The 14,919-nt window shown below is 37.8% G+C and overlaps 1 protein-coding gene across 2 annotated transcripts; it reads right to left on the bottom strand.

Moving 5' to 3' along the window:
• Positions 1 to 137: 137 nt before the first annotated feature.
• Positions 138 to 14,787, bottom strand: LOC120005037 (myosin-17-like). 2 transcript variants are annotated; one of them, XM_038854466.1, is made up of 39 exons: positions 14,372 to 14,787; positions 11,619 to 11,747; positions 11,111 to 11,254; positions 10,836 to 10,981; positions 10,603 to 10,759; positions 10,405 to 10,463; positions 9,862 to 10,021; positions 9,592 to 9,741; positions 9,356 to 9,492; positions 9,044 to 9,190; positions 8,741 to 8,842; positions 8,610 to 8,667; positions 8,420 to 8,521; positions 7,936 to 7,973; positions 7,662 to 7,788; positions 7,401 to 7,571; positions 7,185 to 7,316; positions 6,912 to 7,021; positions 6,617 to 6,677; positions 5,602 to 5,779; positions 5,176 to 5,381; positions 4,888 to 5,007; positions 4,680 to 4,778; positions 4,343 to 4,564; positions 3,512 to 3,651; positions 3,270 to 3,387; positions 3,143 to 3,193; positions 2,958 to 3,038; positions 2,683 to 2,853; positions 2,427 to 2,582; positions 2,134 to 2,340; positions 1,503 to 1,640; positions 1,349 to 1,419; positions 1,084 to 1,183; positions 944 to 1,000; positions 803 to 859; positions 625 to 705; positions 394 to 476; positions 138 to 279 (listed from the first exon to the last, which is right to left on the bottom strand). In XM_038854466.1, exons 1-39 carry the CDS (start codon positions 14,372 to 14,374, stop codon positions 156 to 158), a joined length of 4,593 nt encoding a protein of 1,530 aa, XP_038710394.1. In that variant the 5' UTR covers positions 14,375 to 14,787; the 3' UTR covers positions 138 to 155. The 2 variants fall into 2 exon arrangements, with proteins under 2 accessions (XP_038710394.1, XP_038710393.1); XM_038854465.1 differs by having other exon boundaries at positions 2,958 to 3,044; positions 14,372 to 14,786.
• Between the last annotated feature and the right edge of the window lie 132 nt (positions 14,788 to 14,919).

Below are 14,919 nucleotides of genomic sequence, written 5' to 3'. Positions count from 1 at the left end.
ATGAATCGACCGGACGATTGATGCAGGGTATTTGTACAAATGTATACAGTGATGCAAAGTGGAGTTATGTTTGCTCATGGAGATGGATAGACTGTACCACATGTCCTTGCGGACAGGATATGAATATCGACACCAGACAACCTTCACTGTGAGCATTACTCAGACCGCGGAAGCAAGAACCCAAAACCTGAGTGTTCACGAATTAAGGGTGGAGGTTCCACTTCAGCTATATCAACTTTTTGCAATGACTTGGAGATGTCATCCACAGTGAATGGGATGCTGCAAATTTATAATTAAATGAATCATAAGTAAGCTTATGAACCTTGTTAATGTTGAAAGACAGAACATAATCAAGATGTCATTTGGAAATATATTGTTACTGGAAATAACTACCTTGAATCATCATCTAGCAGGAAGGAACTGCTAACGGCATTGTTCGAGTCCTCAGTCATCATAACTCTCATACTAGATATAACCTGCAATATTAGAGAGGTTTCAGAATCTTGTGCACATTTCTAGACACTAGAGAACAGGAAGACAGGGCAACAAATAGTATAGACATATTTAAGACCCATTTTTAGGGCCATGGAGATTTACAATTCTTGCAAACTAATATTAACTCACATCAGAAGACACACTGTGTGTGCCGTACTTGTCATCCCAGTACATTGTACTTATCCTGTACAGCTGCTGTATGCTAAGCACCTGAGGGAGCAAGCAATCAATGTCAATAATAAAAGGGGGATATAGGAAATTCATAAAGCCTCGAAAAACAAGGAGATCAGAAAAGATGAGGCCGTACAGGACAAAGTTCTTTTGTTATTTCGTTCAAGGTCTTTTTGGGCTTTTGATGTATAACCTGTGTTAATTGAATGAAAGGTTGGTTAGCAAATTATGCAATAATGATAGCTCTAGAACAAGAATGTGGTGCAACAAATCTTACAAGGAACCCAACAGCCTGTCTTATATGCTTCAATTCATCCCATGCTGATCCAGCATGCTACACAGAACAAGAGTTTGGGTTACTACATGAAATGACCATAAGGGAATACGAGTATAATAAAGGAATAGCATGGTGCTCACTTCTTCTGTTGCTTCGTAGCACCACTGCTCCAGTTCAGCCAAACCTGCTTTGACATACTCCCCATTACTGAATGAGCAGCACTCCCGCCTCAGAAGAAGACTGAACAAATTGACATTCATATGTGTATACAATTTCAGAAACAGGTAAAACTTATCATTAAATCATGCTATTAAACTTACAACAAACACACAAACAAAGGGCATGATGTACGAGAGGAGGGCGAGGGGGACGGGTGAAGGAAAGCAGAAACTAAAGTGCATTTACCTGTTGAACAGCTGAACATTAATGAATGAAAATATTTGTGTAAATACTTTCCGAACTAAGAAGGGTGGTACCTGCCAGAACACAAAAAAATGTCACGCTTTTTCCAAAAGAAGGAAACAAGTGTTGACTTCCTAACTAAAGTTTCTAAACTCACATAGTTGGCTTTCATTGTCTTCAAATAACTGTTTAAGTTCTTTACAATGCTTTGCCAATGAGCAATAAGAGCTTGCTGAGCAACAGCATTAGCTTGTGAACGTCCTTTCACAAGACTTGCCCGTGAAGTCCTGGGTGCCTGCATCAGTTTCGAAAGATAATATACACACCAGAAATAGGGGGAGAGAGATTTATTGCTGCTTGTTATACTATGGGTGGAAGTTTGACCACTGCGAATCAAAAATAGAAGAATGTTCAATATTTGTTTTTCCAGGGCTGCATGTTAGTGGGTCATCATCAACATGTCATGCATAAGACATTAAAGGATTCATCCTTCCTTTCTTGATCAGCAACCTCCGGGCGTTTAACTTAGCTATATAATCCCTCATTATCTAGTACTACTAAGTTGGTTCTTTCTCATAGTAATTGAGTACATGGATTCAGGACCAGTTCCTACCCGACGATAAGAATTTGCATTTAACTCAATAGGCAATTGCTAAATTCGGTGCATCAACTTAATTGCCTGGTTAGGACATTATCCTCCTAGCATTGCTAATTTTCTCATTATTTTTGACTTCTTGGAGAAGGCAACATCATTTGTAGCATGCACAATGAAAAAGATTGGCACTAACCTGAATACATAATCCAAGCAACGGCGAGATCTCTTTCTTCAGATTGTCTCTTATCATTCCATATATCTTCTCAAGGAAAGCAGTCAGCTGCTGCTTAAACAATAATGCTGGATACTTGGCCTCAACCTGTCGTAAGTCATCCAGTCTCCCAAGCCCTCGGCCATTAAAAAAGGTGAGTGCAGCAGTTTGCGGAGAAGCCCGTAATCCCTACAACCGAAATGAGAAGATAAAGAATATGAAGAATTAAAAACTGCAGGAACCTGATACATGTATTAGCAATGGTCAATTCTCACTTGAGACATCCTCCCAAAAAGAGAAGCAGATGATGTTCTACGCCGTTGAGGCGTCAAGCTAGCTGCTCCACTAGCCTTGAGTGTATGTTGGAGCAGCAACAATAACGTGGATGAATTAGATAACCAGTAGGCTAATACATCGTTATTGTCCTGGCCCTACAGTAAGGTAAAGAATGACCATTAGTAAGACGCGGTAAGCAACACCTCCAAATATAAAGGTCTTACAGAGTTCATATCAAGATTGCATAAAGGCAACCTCTATAGCTGACGCTATTGTTTGAATGATGCGGTCAAAAATACTAGTACGTTCAACTTCAAATGACCTCCAGTGGAGAAGACATTTGTAAATGACACTAGCAGCAACAGGTTTCCCCCCTGAGAATCCTAAGTTTTGCGATATGCACTTGATCAGGAGTTCCTGGTTCTCCTGAAACAGATAGCAAGAAAGAAGAAACCTCCAAAGTTACAGGATAGGAGCAGAAATTATTTTTTTGAAACAACAGCCTATCATGGAAGTTAAAACCCACTTACCTGCTGCTTTTCATTCAGCGATTTCTGTGGTTTCTCCTCGGATTCAGGCTCGCGGACATTAGATCCAGCCAGAGTCATGTCCTGAGACTAGTTGCAGATAGTAATCACAAGCAATACGCTTTAGTTGCAGTTCTGATACTGAAAAAATGCCAATGATGCATTTATGAACACTTTAAGCCCCTTACCGTTGCAACCTTCACTTCTCCATTCACAAGATTCCCATTCTCTGGAGTCCTCTGGAAATTCATAGACAGCATTTGAAGCTTTTGAGTCATAATCAAAGATAAGTAGAGACCAGAATTCCACACATACCTGAATAATCACCGTCTTTGTTCGTGCAGATAAGGTTTTTCCCGTTGGTGACATAGTAAGTGCTTGCTGACGAAGTACTTGATTCTCTGATTCGGAGTTAGAGAGTTTCTCTTCTAGCCTGAGTTATGAGTATCAGCCGTGAGCAAATAGCTATGGTTTATCAAATGCACTCACAGCCCTTCCCCAATGGGAAGGGGGTGGGTGGGTCTGGAGGAGTTCAATTAGCACATGATTTCACAAACCTCTGTACAGATTCCTGAAGCTGATCTACTTTTCTCTCAGCGTCTTCAAGTTTCTTAGCCAGCTCTCCATTTCTGACTTCAGCATCTTTGGAAGCTTTCCTTGCCTCCTCTGCTTCTTGTCTCTCTGTCAGCAGCAAAGCCTGTGCATTTATAAGAGTTCATATGGTCATATGAATTCTGCAATGTGATCTCACTCAGTTGTTAATATTTGGCAGAACGCTTCTGTACAGGGATCCCATGTAAACAAGTTATGATAGTGTTAAGACTAGTTACTTTGTCATTGAATCCAATAAGTTAACTTGTTGGGTTGGGGCATTTCACATCATTTATATATATTCTAACACTCCCCCTCACGTGTGGGATGGACAATCTGACGGCCAACACATGCACAACAAACGAGGCCCAACACTAGGGCTACTCTCACAAAGGCCCGCACTTGAGAGTTGAGGCAACAACAAACACACAAAGTCCCACACTATGGGCAATAGCAAATGAGGGTTCAAATTGCGAAAGTTAAGGTTTGAACCCAAGACCTCCTGCTCTGATACCATGTTATGATTAGTTACTTTGCCATTCAATTCAATAAGTTAACTATGGATTGGGTAATTCACATCATTTATATATATATATTCTAACAGAGAGATTTTCCAACTCAAGCGAACACAGATGAGTCCCCTGTGCATCACTGAACTAGTCCAGCATGCAAGTTAAAAGAGTATGCCATAGAAAACCTCAACCACTTTCACTAAATTCACGTCATTATTCCTATTGTTATGAATACCTTGGCTTTTTTTTCAATGTAAAATTTGAAGCAAAAAATTTAGTACCTACCTTTAAACTCTCTACCTCAGCTGTTAACAGATCAATCTTTTCCGTGTCTTGAACTAAAATAGGAGTCTCCTTAACAATCGGAGGCGCTTCCTCAATAGCCTTCCGAGCTGCATCTCGTTCTTTGATAACTATTGAGTTTGCTTCTTCAACTTGTAATTGCATTGCACGCAAAGCTTCCTGTAACTTTGCAATTTCTTGGGCCTTTTCCTCTTCTAGATCAGTCTGCAAATCAAAGTTGACAACATTTGAAATTTAAGCAGAAGTTCGTTTCCTAAGGTGCAGTTTCTCTGACTAAACAATTTGCAGCCTGCTAATTTTCTACAGAACAATAAATTACCCTCAATCGCTTCTCCAACTGTAAACGCCAGGTAAGTTCTTCCACACGCTTTTCTAGCTTGTCCTTTGCTTCTTTAAGAGCTCCTGTTTCCCTTGCAGCCTGAATGAATTAAAAGTAATGGTTACCACCTGAATTTCTTCATTATAAATATAAGTTGCAGTGTTGCACGAGAAAGAATGTAAACCACAGCTAAGGTATATAATCAAACCATTTTGAGATTTCTGAGCTCTCTTCGAGCAACCCTACGCCTCCAACCACATTGAGTTACTATGACAGCCTTCTTGAGATTCTTGTAATATGTATCCGCAATGTGGCGACGCAAATATGCCTGGAAGAAACAAGTAAAAGTAAACACAAAAAATTGATTCTTCAAAAAAAAAATATTTAGAAAAACGAAATCAATTTGAGTTAACTAGAGCATTCTTGCATTTGGAACTCACATGGCTTCACCTCATAAACCTAAGCAATATGACCAGGAAAGGTACAGCAGTATAACCTGGATAATAATTGCAGCCTTGGTTTGCTTTCTGAATCTGAATTCATTGCGCGCTGTCATTGCCCTTAATCCTGTCTGCAACGTAATTGCAGATGAACATAGTGTTAAATAGGATTTCCTGGCAACATGTAGCCTGAAAATCTTCTGAATCTTCACTGCTGCTGCTTGCCTCCGCATCTGCTCATACACTGTTCGAGCCGATGCACCTAATGATAAATAGCAAACGAAAAAATGGGTTACTATATGATTCAAAATTTCTGCAGTTTAAAGACATGATAAAAAAGGCCTGATTAACACAAATCAAATCCAAATGTACAGGTATAGTCAATTATAATGCCATGTCACCATCTAAAGCAATCAATGATTTATCAAAATGTAGAATCAGCGACCAAAAAAAAAAGGTAGCGGCAGAAAACTCAAGCATACCCCGGCAGTAAGATTGCAAGACAATAGCAGCTTTGCGTAATCCAATAAATTCTTTGCGTGCCATATGGGTGCGAATTTGTCTTTGAATGGTTCTAGCTGCGTTCCCAAGCACCTCCGCTCTCCTTGCATCCAGTTCAGCCATCTGACCAGCTCTTAGAAAGACCTTTGTTTTGCCTATCTGCATAACCAATCACATTGGATGCAAGTAAGATATCAGAAGCTAACCAACCCAACCAGCAAGATGCATCAAAAGCAAGACCACTCTATCCATATTTACTTATGCAAGACACAGTATTCAAAGACTTGCACGCAGGCACGGACAGATTGAAACCAAAGGGGAAAAGAACATAAAGGAAGACTAGGAAAGTAAATCCTCCCGAACTTTGTATCAGGTTTTGCTCATGTCCAACGTAACTGATGGCAGTGAGATCTGTAAGCACTTGAAAGTTTTTTAGAGTTCTATCGAGACTACTAAACGAGTAAGACTGACAATAGTGAGACAGTAGGCTAGGTATTCAACCAAACTACATCCCACAAGGACAAGAACAGAGTACTTTTGTGGTTAAATGGGGATGGGTCCTGGTCAAACATCCTCCAAAGAAACTTCCATCAACACATCCACTAGAAAACCTCCATCATGAACTTTAAAGCCTAATGCTGACTCTTTACCCATCTCCTTCTTGCCATGGTTGGCAGTACATGTGGGTTACAGCACAGGCAATAATCCATGTATGAGCAACTTCCACACACAAGGTTCTCAGAGTGAACGCAGGGTGGATAGGGGAAGGGCAGATGTATTTATATTGATTAAATAGGTTAGCATATCAGGCACATCCTATACATAAATGTTTTTTGACAAAATTGGTTCTTCTGCTCCACCTCGTCGTTCTTTAATCTCGCTCCAACCATGTAGTACAGGGTTAAACAAGTCAGGAAAGTTGACCCCTCAACATTTCCAAGGTTCCTAAGCCAAAAGTAGAATCAGGATAACAAGTTACACAGAGATTTAAATTACCTGGTAGCCTTTCAATCCCCTTTTATCCAGAATCTTTTGACAAGCAACCTCGTCATCATAGCTGTACAGGAAATGATGATAACACTTATCAATAAATGCAATATGCGGTAGAGTGAAAGTTGGGACAAGGAAGGGGAAGGTAAAGCAAGGAGTAAGGCAGAGAGAAAAAACATAGTATGTGGCACTAGGTACCCACACCAAACTGATCACAAAGCAGAGCTTCCCGTAAAAACACATGTCCATAATAGTTTCCAAAACTACAAGAACTAGAAAATGAAAAAGCTTTATGACTTACTTTCCTTCCAAAACTTCAGGAGCTAGAACACCAAAACGGTGAAGAAACTCATAGAATGTTCGTCTTGTAGGATACCCGGCACAGCTGATCCTGATTGCCTCGAGGACGCCCTAAATTAAAAATAAAAATACAATAAATAAAAGAAGGGGAGGGGGTGATAGCCACAAACATACAAGACGGCATAACATTTATAAGCTAAATTAAGATCTAATAAATAAGTTAACATTGAATGCATGATTATCAAATTATAAGGTGAGGCAAAATTATACTCACACCACAACGTAATTGCTGGATAATGTTGAAGTTTTCAAACAACCCAGGTTTCAGAGCGTTATTTGGCTTTACACATCTGATATAGTGAGGTTCTGTTGAATTCAAGGTTTCCATCAAAGACTGAAGTTGCAACTGCAGTTTTGGAACACATGTCAATCTTCGTCAAAAAGAAAATATCTTGTCCTATAATAAAATTCATAAGAAACTCAATCATACCTTAAAGCGTGAACCAATGGAAGAAAATTTAGATGACTTTGATGATTCCTCAGGAAGCCGAGGAAATAGACCAGCCACAAAAGTACACTTTGATGCCGTCAACAGATCCTCATGCTCTGCCACGACATAATCTTTGTTTTTGTCAAGAAACTGATCCGCCTGATAATTAACCTGGGTAAACAAAAAGGTAGTACAGTACATTTCCAGTTCATTAAAAAGTACAAGGAAGCTCAACATAAGTATAAGCTAAAACATGCTTACCTCGCCAGCATAGTGAGAGATGGTAAAATCAGTACGAGAAAGCTTAGGTTTGACGAAACGCTTGTTGTTTTTGAATGTCTGATACAACTTCTGGGCAAACGTTTCATGTGTGGATTTAGGGAACATGCTGTGTGAAGCAATCAAAAACACAAGAAATTTAGAATTATAAAAGCATCTACTGTAGAGGTCTGAATACAGTTTGGGAAATAGATAGCCATAGGTAGAAGTATGTAATCTACTCTACAAATACAGAAACTGAACAATAGAAGCATACCAGGCTTCATCTAGAAGTGCAATAATTCCCCCAGGTTTCTGCAAAAGATTGGACAAAACATTAGCAATCATATGAATCAGAAGCATTATAAATTGTCTAATTTTTGAAAGGTTAAAAAAGGAAATTAAGCTGAGTTTCAATCATCATCATCATCTGAGCATTTACCCAAAAGTTCGGGTCGACTACATGAGTCTATGAGAAAATCAACGAAAATCCATTACATGCATTTGTTTATGCCGTTCATTTCTATTTAGGATCATACTTTCATAAACTTCTATTAAATCCATATCATTTCTTACTACTTCGAGTCATGTTTTGTTAGGTCTTTCTCTCTCCTATACAAATTATCTCGATTCTCATCACCGCAGCACCGCACCTTTATTGAATTTCAATGGTCGTAACAAAGTTTAATCAAGCACATGATATCCCACACGTAAATGGACACAATAGAAATTAAATAGAGCACAAAGTGAGAGTAAAACACCTTTTCAATTAGATCCAACACATCCTGGTTATCAACAAATTCTATGTAGCTCCAATTAATCTCTTCTTTAGTATATTCTTCTTGCTCCATTTTGAAGACATGCTGCAAATATACACATATTATTCAGATTTAACTTTGGCAGAATTGTTTCCAATAGTGGACATATGGACCAACTGAAGATAAAGCAAACCTGATTAAAATGTTGTTGCAGTTTTTCATTTGTAAAGTTGATACAGAACTGCTCAAAACTATTTGTATGAACATGTTAGCTTAAATGCAAAAATATCGAATCACAAATAATGTTTAAAGTTAAAATCTTACCTATTGAACTTGAAACTTTCAAACCCATATATATCGAGAACTCCGATTAGCGATTTTGAGTTTGGATCTTGTCCTATTGAAACATTAATCTTATCCACAAGCCTGTAGGTAACAGATAAAGATCTCTTAAAGCCTCAAACAGTTCATATATGGTACACAAATAACTTTATCAACAAAGACGAGTATTTCTTGATATCTACATTATGTTCATCTTTGTAATAATCATTTGACACACGCAACAATCATGCAGTCTGTGCATGTGAGATAGCAAGAGAAAATGTGGTGTTTAGGAAGTTCCTTTACCAATCAAACAATCGAGAATATATGGTTTTGGCTAAGGCATCCCGACTACCCAGTGCAGCTACAGGATCAAGAGTTCTAGTGATAACCTCTTCTGGGGTCACCATCACACGTTTTATCAAAGCATCTTCTAGGCTTTTAGCATCACACCTACAATAAAACAAAAGGTAATTGAACGAACCTCGTTCATGTTAGAGATCTATTATTGTATAGTCTAATATATATACAATAATACATCTCTAACAGTTCAGATATGGCCTTGATTCGAAGGATAAAAAATGTGTAAAATGCACAAAGGGAGTTTAGGAGTCATACTCGAGCAGTTCAGCTGTGACATCAAGATGAAACCTAGACTTTTCGTCCTTAATGACAGAAGAGTCTATCTCTTCTCCCTTGGAAAATTCAACATTTCCAAGATGCAAAATTGCAGCTACAACCCTAAAAATTCCATCCTGCAATAAAATTTTTAGTCAAAATTGAAAATGTGAGTAAACCAGCAAGTCCGTACTATTTACTACAACACATGAAGTAAAACGACATCTAGATGAAACCTGCTCTTCCTCACTGATTCCAACTACATCCATAGCCCTTCGAGTTGCAAGATATTCTCCCATGTCATCTACTCCATCCAACTCATAGCAGTTGGATTGATTTAAATAGTGGAATGACTTTGGGTTTCCCAACTTATACTTCTCCCTTTCCTGGAAATTATGAATGACAAGGATCATATACCACTGATGAAACAAGAAAGTAGCCCTACAGTCTCACAAACTAATGCAAAATACCTAGGCACAATGTAAAGGAAAAATAAATCTTAATACCTCAGGTGGTGCAGCACAAAGAAGGTAAAAGATGTGATAGTTTCTTTCAGGATCTGAAACTTGACAAACGCGAGATCTTTCGAGCAAGTAAGTCCTTATTGCTGCACCAGATATCCTCCCATTCTTGTCGAATTGAATCTCAACAAATTTACCAAAACGACTGCATTGTGGAAGATGATCAGATAAGCTACATAAACATATATAATTAACATAAAAATATATGCACCAAACTTCATCAAGAAGATTATATCAAGGAGGGGAAAATAAAATAAGAAAGTAAGAAAGTATATCGTAGTTGTTGATACACCTTTTTCAAAAGTATTCAAAAGAAGAGCAGAATGATATAAAGGCATAATGTCTCTCTTCTCATCGAAATAATTAACAAGTATTTTACTTTCAATCAATCAGTAAAGACATAGCTATTGATGGATAACATGGTTAGTAATGAGCCAGCCTTATTTTATGGCTCAATCTTCGGAGAGTAGACCACATCCAAAAGTATTGGTTTTGTAAAAAATCCCTATCAAGAAAACATGTGCTCACCTTGAGTTGTTGTTCCTAACTGTTTTGGCATTGCCAAATGCTTCAAGAACGGGATTGGACTGTCGAGACCAATTAAAAAATAAAATATCATTTTAGGCCACTTTTCAATCACATCAAAATTTGGTGCATATATAGCAAATTCCGCAAAGAACATTAGAGATCAACAATTTCACTCCAAAAATGATAGCTTCGTCTTACTTCTAGAACTTGTTGCTCGACAGTTCGCCCTTCTACTCCAGATCGACCTCCTAGGTATGCAAGATATCTCATAAGCATCTTTGTTGTCTCGGTCTTACCAGCACCACTTTCCCCACTAACCAGAATTGAGTTACTTTTTCCCTCATTAATCATTGCTCTGTTTCACAAGTACAGAAATCAGTGAACTCCAAATGGAGAAAGGGGTGAGGAATCATAGAGTAAATTAAATTAACCTGTATGCGACATCTGCCACTGCAAAGACATGGGGACTTAGCTCTCCAAAAGCAGCTCCTTTATATTGTTCCATCATGTGTGTATCATAGAGGTGCGGCAATCTTTGGAATGGGTTAATTGCAATCAGGATATTTCCGGTATATGTCTGAGAAAGATAACAAAGGTTAGCACTTCACTTTGTTAAACTGTAAATAACATCTCATACATACAACTTCTACAATAAAATCTACTTCCGCAACTGCATTTGTGAAAAAAAAATTTGAAAGTAGCTTACATAGATCTCATTGAGTTCATATCTGGCAGCCAGATTATGCAGAACCCCTGGTTCATGCAAATAAGACAACTTGGTCATGTCATCTTCACCCCCAGGAGAAGCTTCAGTATCTTTTGGAAAAACTTTCGAGATATTTGCAACAACCTGCCCTCATTTTTTGAGTAAGTTGAGAATCATTAAAAACAAAACAAAAATTAGAAATCATGCCTTTCTGAGGGGAACAAATGTTAACATCAATGTTGAACTACCACAGCACCAACTAAAAACAATTCAATGAACTTCGACTGAAAAATTAAGACAGACTATTGCTGGAAGTATTTAACTGAAATCGAGCATCACTTAGCACTGTTTTCCTTAGCCGCCCAAAGTACGAGTTTCTACAATACTATTCCCAACTAAAAGTGTCATTCCCGTTCCCGAGTATATTGATACAAATACCTAGGAATACAACCAGAAACATATGCAAATAATAGAGAAGGAAACAACATTTGTAACAGCACAAACTCACAGTTTTCCCATTGGTGGTATGTACATGAACTTTTTCCCCACTAATTTTAAAGACTTCTCCATCAATCCATGCCAGCTGTGGGTCTTCAACCCATACATGAGAACCAACAATGATGTTATCAGGTGCAGCCTGCAAATATAAGAGCCGGTGAGAAAGTGAAGAGGACACCTGAAGAGCCAACACATGTTTAGTTTAAAATGCAAGTAACATATGAAATTGATCATCAACATACAGAAACTTAAAAGGAAGATACTAGCAGGTCGCCAAGATCTTGAGAACCTCTTAATCCCAACTTATAATTTACTTGCCGAAAAAGTGAATGTGCAAAAAATAATGGCGACCACATCATACAGAACTAAAATTTCAACAATGGCTTGTTAATAAAATAGAGCTTCATTGAACAAGAAAAAGTGATTTGTCTAGTACAGTCAAAGATGTGTAACCGACAAATTTTGCTATTGCAACTATATTGTATACATTGCTGCAAAGTAGCCAAAGATTTGCAAACACAAAAAAGTAGGAACTAATAAACCAAACAGTCATAAATTCAAAAGCAACTGATACAACTAATACTACCACTTGTTGATTAAAAATGATGAAAAAGTGGGGGGAAGGAAAAAATAAGCTAAAAGAAGGAAATTTATCTAGTCCTTCGCGTATTTGGTAAAAAGGGAAGGAAATGAATCACATAGGCATCAATTTGTGAGTTTATCGTTTTATAATATTGGTCATCACTCATTGGGTGTGGGTCCGAATTGTAGACCACAAAGTTAATCTGAGTAACGTAGCCTAGTGGAAAGGGAATGCAACTCAGGGACAAGCCATAAGCTCAAACGTATTGGAATCCAATCCACTGAGAAAGAGTATCTCATCATATTTCTACAGATCCATTTGTCCTTCTAAGTTCCAGCCAAACAAGAGATTGGAACCGTTCGCTTACCTCTTTTCCCTCTACCACATTAGTACTTCTTCTTTTTTAACTTTTACCAAGCATGGTGTAAATGAGAAATACCAAACTTGTATGTTTTCCTTGAGTAAAATGATGCCCCATATTTCTCAAACAAGATGATCCCAAAATCCCATTAGCATTAAAGTGAGATTGAACAGCATGCTGCATAAGGTATTCAATTATATCTGCTATTTCCTCATCGTTGCCCAATGCAAACTAGCAGAGCCAACTACGGGATCTGAAATCAGTCATTCAACCTACCAGAGTTTTAGATAGCTCACTGCAGAGTAATGACCAAGCCCGTCGCAAGTTTTTACTTCATTTCATACATCACACCACTTATTACTTATTGCCTCCACTTTCTTTGTAGAAAAGAAAATCATATTGTGGGGCAACTTATATGAATTTTAAACTTCTAAAATCCCATCATTAGAAGTAAAGAACAGAAATTACGACTTTGAATCAATATTGATTAATAATGCAAGCACCATGCCTTTCTATATGAAAAAAATCGATAAATACTAAATATTTCCAAATATATGTGCTTGTACCATTTTTGGCATCATGTCATATAGCTCAAGCATGAAAGGAACAAAGCAGCCCCAATTCCCAAAACCATCCGATAAAAGCCAATACATTATCTCATTTTGTTATAAAAACATTCAAAGCTTGATACGGCATAATTTGAAGGAAATTAAATTGAAAATTCAAACTCCAAAACATAACTCCAAAAACACACAGCAACCGAAAAAGATACTCCATTTCTTACCCAGCATAGAGTCTATGAGAAACAACAACTTGCACCTTTATGTTGAGTAAAATAATTTTCCCAAATTCTCAAGCAAAATGGTCATAGAATCGCATTTGCTTTTAAAGTGAGATTGGACAATATGTTGCATAAGGTATTAATTTATAAATGCTATTTGCACTTAACTCTTTCCCTCTACTACATTAGTGCTTCTCCTTATCCTTTTATCAAATGAGATATGTCAAACTGGTACCTTTTTGTTAAGTAAATTGATGTCCCATATTTCTCAAACAAAAAGATCCCGTAATCCCATTAACAAAATGAGATTGGAAAGCATGATGCATAAGGTATTAATTATATTATGCTATTTACTCGTCATTACCAAATGCAAAGTAGCAAAACCAACTAAGGCATCCGAAAATCAGTAATTCAACCTACCACAATTGTTAGATGGTTCAGCATAGAGTAATGCCTAAGGCCATCACAGGCTCTTACGCCATTAAGTCATTGTATCACTCGTTACTTATTGCCTCCACTTAGCTTATAGAAATGTCAGCCATACTATTGTAAGTTGTAACACAACTTAATGGCATTTTTGAAATTTTAGATCCCAGTATTAGGAACATAAAACAGAAACTATGATTTGTACTTGGTGCCAAGGCGGATGAATAATGCAATCATCCTGCTTTTCGTCGAACAAAATTGACAATTACTAAATATATCCAAAAATCTATGTCTTGCCCCATCTTTAGCATCATGCCCTACTACTCATGGATGAAATGAACAAAACAGCTTGAATTCCCAAAACAGTTTGATAAAAGGCAACACTAAAGGGGGGGAAAATCCCCTATTGTTGTCAAAACATTCAATTTTTTTTACAATAGCAAAATTTGAAACAAATTAAACTGCAAGTTCATACACCAAAACAGAACTCCAAAAACAGACAGAAACAAAAAAACATTTTCTCCATTCCTTATCTGATATTCAGCTCAGCAAATCCACCAGTCAAAGAAATCAACCAATCAAGAGATATAAGAAATAGTTAGTCCCGTTTACCATGATGATCGTACAAATCGATCTAACTCATCCGATACGCCACCGAGTCGGCGAGAAACGGAACTCAGCGACTCGGATCGGAGAGAGGCTCTGTAATTCCAACAGACAATTCCGCGAGAGAAACAAAGCTGTTTGAATTTTGTCGAGCTGGCGAAGATGGTACCAACCGGAAGCAAACAAAGTTGATTTCGAGGATTTGTTTCCCCCTTCTCAAAGCTTTTTTTGGTTTTTTTTTTTTTTAAACAAATTCTCTTTCTCTCTCTACAAAACGAAGGAGAAGAGTTTATAAGTAAGAGAGAGAGAAAGAAGAACTTCTGTGTTTCTCTCTCTTCAACTTCACAGACTGGTCAAGTGGGGTCCAACTAGGGAGGAGTCAGGAGTGTGAGAAAGAGGCGCAGTTACGCGTTCGTGGTCGCCACCAACAGCGGATTCAGCTCTAAAACCGACATTAGACCGAGATTCATTAAAGACGACCAAAATCTTGTTGTCCTTACTTTTCCCTTTTTGGGCAGACTTTCGCTGTTATTTACGTGATTACCCTTCACTTC

The sequence above is a fragment of the Tripterygium wilfordii genome, chromosome 9 (genome assembly GCF_013401445.1).
Source record: "Tripterygium wilfordii isolate XIE 37 chromosome 9, ASM1340144v1, whole genome shotgun sequence".
NCBI classification, from domain to species: domain Eukaryota; kingdom Viridiplantae; phylum Streptophyta; class Magnoliopsida; order Celastrales; family Celastraceae; genus Tripterygium; species Tripterygium wilfordii.
The sequence above is the reverse complement of the archived record's forward strand: the minus strand, read 5'-3'. Positions and strand labels throughout refer to the sequence as shown.